The 12,288-nt window shown below is 39.9% G+C and overlaps 1 protein-coding gene across 1 annotated transcript; it reads right to left on the bottom strand.

The window, feature by feature from the left end:
• Positions 1-1,621: 1,621 nt before the first annotated feature.
• On the bottom strand, positions 1,622-3,636 carry LALBA (lactalbumin alpha). Its single transcript, XM_029954363.1, has 4 exons — positions 3,504-3,636; positions 3,018-3,176; positions 2,480-2,555; positions 1,622-1,954 (listed from the first exon to the last, which is right to left on the bottom strand). The coding sequence occupies exons 1-4, from the start codon at positions 3,634-3,636 to the stop codon at positions 1,894-1,896; spliced, it is 429 nt and encodes a 142-aa protein (XP_029810223.1). The 3' UTR covers positions 1,622-1,893.
• Between the last annotated feature and the right edge of the window lie 8,652 nt (positions 3,637-12,288).

Below are 12,288 nucleotides of genomic sequence, written 5' to 3'. Positions count from 1 at the left end.
AAAAAAAAAAAAGGAGGGGGACGCTTGGGTGGCTCAGTCAGTTAAGCGTCCAACTTTCATTCAGGTCACAATCTCGCAGTTCATGGGTTCGAGCCCCACGTTGGGCTCTGTGCTGACAGCTAGCTCAGCACATCCTATATCTCCCTCTCCCTCTGACCCTCCCCTGCTCACGCTGTCTCTCTCTGTCTCTCAAAAATAAATAACATTAAAAAATTAAATAAATAAAAATAGATTGGCGTTTTGGAATGCTGGATTGTCAAAGCAAGAAGGGATTATCAAAAAAACCACCTAGACCAAAATCCTCCGTTTAAGATGAGGAAATTGAAGCACAGGGGACAGAGATGACATGCCCAGATTTGCACCATCAATGAGCAGCAGAAACAGACTTTAGGACTCAATCTCCTGATTCTCCTCCTTTCACATTTCTCATATCATTAAGATAAATCCTCCTTAAAAATAAGCAAAGCAAGGGGCGCCTGAGTGGCTCAGTCAGTTAAATATCTGACTTCGGCTCAGGTCACGATCTCAGGTCTGCGAGTTTGAGCCCTGCATCAGGCTCGGTGCTGACAGCTCAGAGCCTGGAGTCTGCTTTGAATTCTGTGTCTCTTCCTCTCTCTCTCTCTGCCCCTCCCCTGCTTGAGCTCTGTCTCTCTCCATCTCTCAAAAGTACATAAAATGTTAAATAAACAAAATAGAAAAATAAACAAAGTAGGGGCACCTGGCTGGCTCAGTCAGTAAAGCATGTGACCCTTGATTGTGGGGTTATGAGTTTGAGCCCCCCATCGGATATAGAGATTACTTAAAAATATAACTTAAAAAAAAGTAAGAAAAGCATCAAGGAGGAGTAATGGAGTACAGGGCTCAAATCAAAAAGCCCCAGAGTCCAGATTCTTCAATTGCTGAGCTTACTATACGGGTCTTCTGTTCCTCTGACAGAACGTTGTGAAGGATATTTCCTTATTTCAAGGGTAAAGGATATTAAAAAAAAAAAAAAAACCTGGACCAAAACCCACCTGTTAAGATTAAGAACTTGAAGCACAGAGGACAGAGATGACATGCCCAGATTTCCTAAAGTGTGAGACTTTAGGACTGAAATATCCCTCAATTCATCCAAGTCACCCTTTTTAGATCCTTGCTGTCCTTCTCCCACCCCACATCTCCGCCAGTCAAAATCCAACCCATCCTTAAAAACCAGCTTAAATGCCACTCCTTTCATGAATCCTTCCTTGATCTCTTTTTCCACAGTGCCCCTTCCCAATATAAAGTATCTTTTCTCTTATGAATGTTTGGAGCACATTTCTAAACTCTCTTATGATGTTATGACATTATTCCTTGTTTTATAATTATTTATTAATGTTTACCTTATCTTTCCTACTAGTTCATGAGGGAAGAGACAGTTTTGCCAATTTTTTGTCCCCTCTATAGTTTCTTGAATATGCTAGATGATCAATTAAGTTTGTTGAATTGAGTTGGAACCAAAAATAACCTCCATCTTTCTGTTATAATTTCAGCCTATTTCCTTTTCAGTAGAAATGGAAGGTGGCTATGACTTATGGCTTCAGTGTCCATCCACTCACACTATTTCCTCCTCCTCCCTCCAGGAAGAAAATACAGCCAGCCATTCAAAATCAGGCCCTTTATTCAAGACACAGGTGGGATCCATTGTTGTAGTTAAAGTGCCAGCAGCGGGCACTAAGCAAAAGTCAAAAGTCCAGTGTACCAGTCACACATCCCTGGAGAATCATTCTTAAGTGTCCATTGGTGTCAGTACAGGGTTCAGGGCTCAGAGACAAATCAGCTTCAAGGGGGTAGAAAGAAACAAATTGAGGTAGCCTTAGGGGAGAGGCATTCCAGGAACATCCAGAGGGCAGAAACAGCAAAGACAGCAGGCACTCACAACAACTCACAGTCCCACTGTTCCAGATTCTCAGAGCAGAATGGTTTATGGGCCAACCTGATAATGGAAAAAGAGACAGAACAAGTTGGATGACTGGATCTTAGCTCAAACTTCCATCTAGCTTTACCCCCAAGAGGGTAGCTTCTCCCCAAGGTGGGAGAATGTGGATGAAAATTACAGAAATACATTCCTAGCAAGATGGCAAGGGACACTGAAAGTGGGGTAGGGTCCACTTTTAAAACTCCAAAAATATTGTAGGGCTAGAAAAGTCATGCAGTGGTATCAAGGTCTCACTTCTGGGTCTAAGACTAAAACAAGCAGAATTAGATGTCCATGTCCAGGTGAAGGGAGCCATAGGTCTCAGCCTTCTCTTCCTTATGCTCATTAGGAATATTGTTAAACAGGAGTGGTATGGGGGATGCTTGGAAAATTGGAAACCTGAATCTTCTTGATGAGTTTTGTTTTAAAAACTACATTCTAAATTAAATGGCCAGGAGATAGAAAGAGAGGGCAGTAATGCTGAACTAAAGGAGTGAGAAAAAAGAGGGGAAGGGAAAAGTAGAAAATAGAACGGGGATTCACCAGTAGTCAATTCCTTCCATATCCAGGATCTTCTTGGCACAAATAATGTCATCAGTAAGGTCATCATCCAGGAACTCTGGCAGGAGTTACAAGGAAAGGAATGAGAGAGCTAAGTATTACCCAGAAAGATAATGTGTTTCCCTCTTTCCTGAATCTATTAGATCTAGTCCTTCTCTGAACTGGAGGCTTATGCCTGTTTCCTTTCCATATGATAAAGCCAATACAATAATGCTCCCCATCCCAGATAAGGATTCCCTTCACTTCTCTTGGACGTCTTCAGAGGAACTGTCATCTTTATCAACTGACTTACTCTGAAAATGCATGGTATTAGAATTCAAGAATCCCAGACAGCTCAAATCATCTACCTGTGAACTTTAGGGAACAGCCCCACGGTTGAAATGAAGTATAAGGTAGTGTGTCAGAAATGAAGTATAAGGCAGTGTGTCAGAAGCCAGAAGTGTCCTTGACACCAAAAATGAGAGTATCCCAGAGGTAGGCTCCAAGAAAACAGAGGAACAGGATAAAAGAGGCTACTCACTGTCACAGGAGATGCCACAGATGTTCTTTGACTGAAGGATCTGGTTGTCCCTGCACCAAAGTTTATTGTTGATCTGGAAGAGTCCATATTCTGTGATGCCATTGTTATTGACTATGGCTTGTGTATCATAACCACTAGTATGAAATATGGTACAGAGCCCTGAAGGAAAGATGAAAAAGAGGTATCACAAAGGTGACTAAAAATTATGCATTTTTAGCATAAATGAGGACCTGTATTCCCAGACATAGAAAGGCTCTCTAGCCAATCTCCAAATATTGCAAACCAAAAAGTATATTGATGAGATGAAAAGAAGAGTTCCAAAAAGGACAGACAATAAGAGAAAGTGAAAATACATAAATAAATGTAATAAAAAGAGTAAGCAGATAAGATAAAATAATTATTAGATAATTGAATAAAAGTGGAAAGGAAAAGGTGGGTGAGAGACACAGATGAAGAATGGATGAAGCAAGGCAGCAGGGAACTTACATTCAGACAAAGGAATGCCTCCATAGCCTTCCAGGCCTTTCAGCACCTGGGACATCTCACATTTTTTCAATTGGTTCCCCTGGATGGCAGGGAACATGAGGCCAACCAGGAGCAGAGAGACAAAGGACATCATTTTGGCTGGCCCCAAGAACCTGAAATGGGGGCACCAGACAGCTTCACCTCCTTTTATTTGTAGAGAAAGCCTCAGGGGCCCTGGAACCAAGCCCTACATCCAGGAAGAGGATGAAGAGAGACGGGTCATGCCAACACAGAAAAACTGAACCTGCCAGCTTCCTTCCGTACTTTTAATCCATTTTTCCTTCTCCCCTCCTAATCTCTAGTCCATACCAGTAATTGTTTTCTGCCCAGGGAGAGTTCCAAGCATGATTCTGTTCCCACTGGCTTTGTCATGAACCTTTGTTTCTTGTAGATTTGGTTCCAGGAAGCAGATGTCCCTAGCCTACTTCAGGAACAAAGGAGGCCTCAGGGGTAATATGAGTGAGGCGATCAGAAAATAAACTAAGGGTCCTGGCCAAAACCACCTCCCCTCTAGAGACATACAGAATATGGAAAAGGAGTGTGTGTCATTACATGTCATAATCCCAGGATTGGAGTTGACACTTGTCCAGTCAACCCAGACATGGAAAAAACGAAGAGTCCCTTGCCATGCTGGTTCATGGCTGGGGGCTCAGGAGTAAGGATATACTATATATAGCAATATAGACTATAAGAATCGGATATAACTTGGATCCAGAGACTTCTGATTTCAGGAAAACAGAGTATGACAGTATCTAGCTCTCCTAGGAGCTATTATCCAGGCTTTCCACGCCCAACCACCACTACCTAAATAGCCAGATACTACATTCGTGTTAATTAAGACATTATGTAAATCCAAAACAAATAACTGGTAGCAGATTCATTCATGGTTATAGAAACTTGTAGACAGCCTCAGAGTTGGCCACAGATGGTTAAAAAGAGTAGCCCAAGCCAGTGTAAAGAGGACTTTGAACACTTTAAGATTAGACTAATATATATCTAGAGCCTATAAAACAAGATTCTGGATCTGACCTTTTTATGATCAGTGCCCCCGAACAAGTAAAGTTGAGGGTACTAGTTCTGAATAATTCCCCCAACTTGCTGGCATCAAGCTTTATGTCATGTGCCAATAACTATTAGCCTCCTTCATGCCAGGGCTCATCCTCCTTATTCCAGTCTCTAAACCTGATATCTTATATTGCAGTGGGTATCTGTCCCAACCAAACTATTAAAGACTTCCAAACTGAAGGTATTCCAAATTGTTATATCCCACAACTCCCCAGATTCAGGACAAACTCCCCTCAGTTTTCTCTGTATCATAGATAACCAGTATATGAAGCTGCATGAGTAAAATGAGTGTTGAGGATCTTGGTGCCAAGAGAGATGAGCAGAAAGTCCTGGCAGCAAAGAAATACATGTTTAGAGACACAATGAAAGGGCTGCTACTGCATTTCTCCTCCATTCTACCCAGAGGCATTCAAGGGGTGCATGAAGGACAGGAACAGGAATTCTGTCACACTAAGCAAGTATGGTTGAGAATATGACTGAGAGTAGAGGATGACCATGAACCATCTGAGAGAGGGACAGATAAGGAAAGCTAGGCCAGTTTGCCTATAATTTGGTTGTTATCTCTGCCCCTCCCTGAAACAATAAAAAGCAGTATCCAGGTCTGCACAGCTAAGTGCAAAAAATAAATGTGCCTCGGGCAAGAGGAACTATTATTTCCCTAGAAATGTTTGTAAAATAGCATATCTGAGGGTCATCTGAAAAAGAAGATGGAAGATGTGTAATGGTAACAATTACAAACATTCAGAGAAAGACGCAGATTCTTGGAGATAGACCAAACAACAATGACCACAGTATTTAAAGAGGAAGAAAGACATCAGCAGAGCTACCTTTCCAGACAGGTAGTGTGCTCTGTGTGCAGGCTGAGATCTGAATCAAGGCAGTGAAGAGGCATTTACAACACATGGATTTTCCAGAAATATTCTAGGAAGCTATATTCATTCTCTAAGATGCTGCTGTAAAAATTAGGTTTCTCAAATCGGTCCTATTTGAAGGACTTTTAGAGATTAAGGAATCAGAAGCACCTGCTTCAAAACACATTTGGCAGTTGCCATCTAAAACTATAGTGTGTATATGAGTGGTAATTTATAGAGAGAGCCCAATACTACCAATTAGAGGAATGCCCTAAATCTACAATAACATTGATCATTGCTTCTTAATGTTAGTATATTCACCTTGTTCTACTTCCTCCCATAATTCAAATTACTACTGGGTGGACAATAAAGCTAAATCTTGGACTTGACACATAAATTTCAAACAAATTGTTGTTTAAAACAATTGTTTAAAGCAAATAATATTTGGGGGCACCTGGGTGGCTTAGTCGGTTAAGCGTCTGACTTCAGCTCAGTTCATGATCTCATGGTTCATGAGTTTGAGCCCTGTGTGGGGTTCTGTGCTGAGAGCGCAGAGCCTGGAGCCTGTTTGGGATTCTGTGTCTCCCTCTCTCTCTCTGCCCCTCCTCCACTAGTGCTCTAGTCTGTCTCTCTCTCAAAATTAAACAAACATTTTTGAAAAGCAGATAAAATTTGGAGAGTGATTTCAGTTGGTGCTTTTCTTGGGGATTGCTTGTGCAAAAGTCCTTGCAAAGTCACTTAGCACTATGGATTCACATCCTGTGTCTGCACCAAAGATGTGCTTGCAATTTACATAGGATTATTTTGAATTGTTGTATTTGTATTACTGTTTCTATAACTGCTCTTGTGCATAAAAGAACCAATGGTTCATTTTTGTGAACTGAGAACAGTATCAACAAAAAATGTAAATATAGAAATATAAATCATAACTTACAAATTATTTTAAAATACACTAATTAAAATGAATTTTACCTTTTTGATCAAATAATAGCTAAAACAAATTCATATGCATGCAATTACCAAGAATGTAATAGAATTTTAATGCAAATCTTACCCAGTTTTTCACTTAAAATGTCTATTTTTAAACAACATAAGAGCACTTGGCTGACTCAGTCAGAAGAACATGTGACTCTTGATCTTGGGGTCATGAGTTCAAGCCCCATACTGGGTGTAGAGATTATGTAAATAAATAAATAAAAATTTTAATGAAAAAATAAGCGAGCACATGTTTATATAATTTTACATGAACACCTCTGATTAAATCTTACATCCTGTTTTTTGTTAATGTGGTACTTCTTTCCTTTCCTTTTTGGATTGGTTTCTCTCTCCTTCTCATTTCTTTCCTGCCATACATTGTTCCATCAATTCATATGAACAATTTGCCATATATCCACCCAAACTTGTATAAGTTATTATGTTTATATAACACATATTGTTTTACTATTCATCTGAAAAAATGTAACCCACCTGAAATTCTATCTGGGTTCCCTCTTCTGTTCAACTTGTCATCTTTGTCTATTTTAACACAAATACCTCATAGACGTAATTGATTTGATGTTTTGATATCTGGAAAGACAAGTCTTCCTTGTTATTTTTTCTTAATAAAATTAATCAAACTTTTTCTTTTCAAAAAAATTTAACTTACATAAAAGTTATAAAAATATAATAATTCACATATACCCTTCATGTAGATTCACCCACTGTCAACATTTTGCCACATTTGCATGTTCTCTCTCACATTCTTTTTTCCTCCAGCTTTATTGAGCTATAATTAGCATTTAAGCGTAAGGGGCACAATGCGGTGACTTGATCTGCACGTGTACTGTGAAGTGATTGCCGCGATAAGGTTAGCTAACATCTCCACCCCTCACGTGATGAACGTTTGTGTGTATGTGTGCCTGTGGTGAGAACATGTAAGATTTACTTGCATAGCAACCTGCCAAGTATATAATACAGTGTTGTTAACTGCAGTCACCATGCTGTGCTTTAGATTCCCCAGAACTTACTCATCTTATCACTGGAAGTCTGTACCCTGTGACCAACATCTCCCCATGTCCCCAACTCCCAGCCCCTGGCAACCACCATTCTACTCTTTGTTTCTATGAGTTTGATGTGTTGAGGTTCCACATAGGAGTGAGATTATACAGTATTTGTCTTTTTGTGACTTTTTTCATTTAGAATAATGCCCCTTAAGATCTAACCATGTTGTTGTAAATGGCAGGATTTCTTTCTCTTTTAAGGCTGAATAATATTCCATTGTGTCCTTGTGTGTGTGAGGGCATATAATAGTCTCTAGTCCTTTTTAGATAATCCACTGTTAGTGTATTATATACCTAATAATTTTTAGAAAGTAATTTTTTATGATGTTAAATCTTTAATCTCAGAATATACGTATTTTCTCTCATTCAGGTTTTATTTTACATACTTCAGTAAGATTTTATAGTGTTCTTTATACATATTCAGTGCCTTTTTAATTACAATTATTCCTAAATAATGTGACATTTTTTGTTGTTAATGTGAATGAGATATTTCCCCCTTTCCATTTCCAGTTATTTATAAATAGTACAAATAACAAGTACTTTTTTTGTAACTATATCTTCTACAAAGCCATCTCACCAAAATACATTATAAATTCTAGCATTTTCTTCACTAATTTGAGGGGGGGTTCTAAGTGTATAAACATATCTCCACAGTGATAAACTCTCAGTTCTTTGGCTTTTAGCAAAAGGAGACTATGAGGGAAGCTGTCTGTCTCTGTCATGGCTCATGGCATAAAATAATTAACAATTACAATAATACTAATGTTCTCCCCTGAGAATATAAAACCACTGGCGTATTCCCACTCAGGTCTAAAGTTCAGGTTTATACATCCGCAACCAGGCAAGGATGGACCATAATGGACGATAGGGAGCACAGACCCGAGTCTTTCCACCTGTTACAGGTTGAAAACACTCATTCCCCCAGCTGCAATGGGGTTACCTGCACACGGCATTTGGCTGAAACCTTCTCAGAGAACTACTCAGAGGAGGGGAGCCCCTTTGGCTCAGTAGGGGACCACACTGCCTGGCCAGCTCAACTCCACAACTTCTCATGAGATTGGCTAAGCACCCTGTTGTGACTGCAACACAGTTCAACTTGTCCCTCTGACCAATTCTACTTCCTTCACCTTCCTACCTACCCCCTCCCACACACACACAAGGGCTGATTCCAAAAGGACTTTCCAATAAACTTCTTACACACCAATCTCCCTCTCACAATCTGTTTCCTAGGGAAGTTGATATATAACAAAGATAATAATAACAGTTTGTGAAGCTAAACATTCCTAACTAAGATTATTGAAATTAATGTAAGTCAGGGGACACCTGGGGGGCTCAGCCAGTTAAGCGTCAACTTTGCGCAGGTCATGATCTCGCGATTTCTGAGTTCAGGCCCCACATTGGGCTCTGTGCTGACAGCTCAGAGCCTGGAGCCTATGTCAAATTCTGTGTCTCCCTCTCTCTCTGCCCCTCCCCTACTCATGCTCTGTCTCTCTCTGTCTCAAAAATAAACAAACACTAAAAAAAAATTAAAAAAAAAAAAAAGAACCTAAGTCAGGCAATATTCAGAGAAAAAGTTTCCTGAGGTCTTATATAAGATAATGGTTAATATATTAATTAACTTCATTAAAAGTTTCTTGGTAAAATTTTCAGATCAACTTGTAAAAGAATAGAAATACAATATATGAATTCCAAACCCATACAAGAAGAACATAGAATAAGAAAATAGCATACAAGCAAAAAATAGAACTAAAATATCATAATAGAATTAAACTAAATGAAAAAAAACAGTAACAAGGATTTATGGAAAGCTCCCCAAATATTTTTAAAGTAAAGAACACACTTATAAGTAAACAACTGGGGGCGCCTGGGTGGCTCAGTCGGTTAAGCCTCCGACTTCAGCTCAGGTCAGATCTCACCTTCATGGGTTTAGCCCCGTGTCAGGCTCTGTGCTGACAGCTAGCTCAGAGCCTGGAGCCTGCTTCTGGTTCTGTGTCTCCTTCTCTCTCTGCCCCTCCCCCTCTCATGCTCTGTCTCTCTCTGTATCAAAAATAAATAAAACATTAAAAATTTAAAAAAATTTTAATAAATATTAAAAAAAATAATAAGTAACCAACTGGCCAAAGCAGAAATCTTAACAGAAATTAAGAAATATTTTGAGGGGCACCTCAGTGGCTCAATAGGTTAAGCGTCCAGCTGTGGCTCAGGTCATGATCTCACGGTTCGTGAGTTTGAGCCCGCGTCAGGCTCTGTGCTGACAGCTAGCTCAGAGCCTAGAGCCTGCTTCGGATCCTGTATCTCCCTCTCTCTCTCTGACCCTCCCCTGCTCAGGCTGTCTCTCCCTCTCTCAAAAATAAGTAAATAAAAAAAAGAAATATTTTGAACTGAATGTATATTAAAATGTAACATTAAAATCTGTAGGATGTAGCAAAGCAGTGCTTAGAAGGAAATTTATATCATTTAATATTTATATTAGAAAGGAAGAAAAGTATGAAATCAGTAATCTTCAATTACATCAACCCTTTATAAAGAATATTGGAAATGTCCATCCAGTCTTACATAGCTGTGTTATGAGGAATGAAAACCAAGCACTAACATGGAATTTCCTCATCCATGTCAACCTTTAGTTGTTGCCCATGGAAAGGGGACAGAGTCCAAATAATAGAAGTAGCCTGGAAATTTCTGGCCAGGGCCACCAGAGAAGTCAATCAGGACCATTCAAGATGGAAAGCATGGGCACCTGAGGAATAACTCTCTAAAACACAGGGCTAATGAAATGTTAGATGAAACTCCCACTTTGCAACTGTATTCAAGAAGACACTAACCCTTGAGGGTGGATGGAGTGTACAGGTGAATGCTTTTATTACAAAGAACCAAACTGTGATGAATGTATGTCAGAATCAGAATGATTGATAGGCCAGTCTGAAAACATGAGCAACTTCTTGTTGTATGTGACAATCACTGGGAAATCTGTACCAGGACTTTGAAATTGGGTGAGAAGTAGATGGGTAAAAAGGAGAGATCAAACCCCAAAAGAGATTTCAAAAGATGAGCAGCACATAATAGCAGGTTTGTATCCAGCCAGTTGGAACAGAACAGCGCAGGATATATAAAGGTCAGAAATCCTGTGGCATTCACCCTTCAACATGGCTGAATCAGAGAGCACCTGTGGAAACGGTAACATGTGTTTCCATTTTTAAAGGAGCTCTTACAACTTCTGAGCTGACAACTGTGGGAGCTCTGGACAATCCAACTTTCCTCTGCTCAGGAAGACTTTATCATATATTTTCTTTGTTGCTGGAAAGTTTACATACAATTAAACATGTCTATTTTAAGTGTACAGTTTGACAAGTCCTGATACATATATATATTCATGTAACACCACAGTCAAGATTTAGAACATTTTCATCACTCCAAAAAGTTCCCTCGTATCCCAGAACAGTCAATGCCTCCTCCCCGATACCAGGTAAGCTTTGATCTGTAACCATAAATGAGTTTTGCCTGTTCTAGAAATTCATGTTAATGCTGTGCTCGCTTCAGCAGCACACATACTAGAAATTCATGTTAATGGAATCCTGTTTTGTCCTTGACTTCCTTCCCTCAGTATAGTATTTTTTATATTGATCAATGCTACTGTATGTAAACATGGTTAATTTATTTTTATTACTTATTAGTTTTCCATTGAATGAATATACCACAATATATTTACTTGTCCACTTCCTGGTAGACGTTTGAGTTATTACTCAAGATCCGCTTGTGTCTGCAGTAGACACAACTGCAGGGTTTCTGATGGTATAGAAAGTCGTGGTACTTGAGTTCCACCTAGTGCCTATTTGTGGTACTGCAGACTCTGGTGCCTGACCAAGCCATGCTTTCAACAGTCCCCAACCTGACATCCTACTACTATCAGTACTTAGATTCAGGCAAGACAAAAACTAGTCCCTTAGCAGCACCCCCCCCCCCAAAAATCAGCACATTGTATATACATTCAACTCCTTTCCCTCCCAAGGAATAAGTCAGGAATTGAGAGTTTCCTCCCAATCAGGCCATTGTACCCAGATTCAAGGCAGCTCTGTCTCCAGCTAGAATGGAAGCTGCAAGCTAGTCTCATGGAGTCATAGGAGAGTTGAAGCAGGATATTTTACCCACTCACTGAACCTGGAAGTAGCAGAGTCTCCCATCCCATTGGGTCTGCCATGTTTTAATGAAGCAAAGCACTGGACTTTTCTTGTTTATGTTGTTTCAGATTTGTCGTTTTGTTGAGTGGCAAAGGAGGCAGTCATTTAGTAGCTGAAACAGAAGACAGAATCCGAACTCCCAAAATCTAACAGGAAGATCCTCATCCATGAATCTGGCTTTTCGTTCATATATCCTTGTTAAATCCTTGTCTCCCGGGCACCCTCCTACACTGTTGGTGGGAATGTAAACTGGTGCAGCCACTCTGGAAAGCAGTGTGGAGACTCCTCAAAAAACTATCGATAGAACTCCCCTAGGACCCAGCAATAGCACTGCTAGGGATTTACCCAAGGGATACAGAAGTGCTGATGCATAGGAGCACATGTACCCCAATGTTCACAGCAGCACTGTCAACAATAGCCAAATCATGGAAAGATCCTAAATGTCCATCACCTGATGAATGGATCAAGAAGATGTGGTATATATACACAATGGAGTATTACATGGCAATGAGAAAGAATGAAATATGGCCATTTGTAGCAAAGTGGATGGACCTTGAGGGAGTCATGCTAAGCGAAATAAGTCAGGCAGAGAAGGATAGATACCATATGTTTGCAA

The sequence above is a fragment of the Suricata suricatta genome, chromosome 10 (assembly GCF_006229205.1).
Source record: "Suricata suricatta isolate VVHF042 chromosome 10, meerkat_22Aug2017_6uvM2_HiC, whole genome shotgun sequence".
Classification (NCBI taxonomy): Eukaryota; Metazoa; Chordata; class Mammalia; order Carnivora; family Herpestidae; genus Suricata; species Suricata suricatta.
Note: the sequence above shows the minus strand (reverse complement) of the source record. Positions and strands in the feature narration are given on the sequence as shown.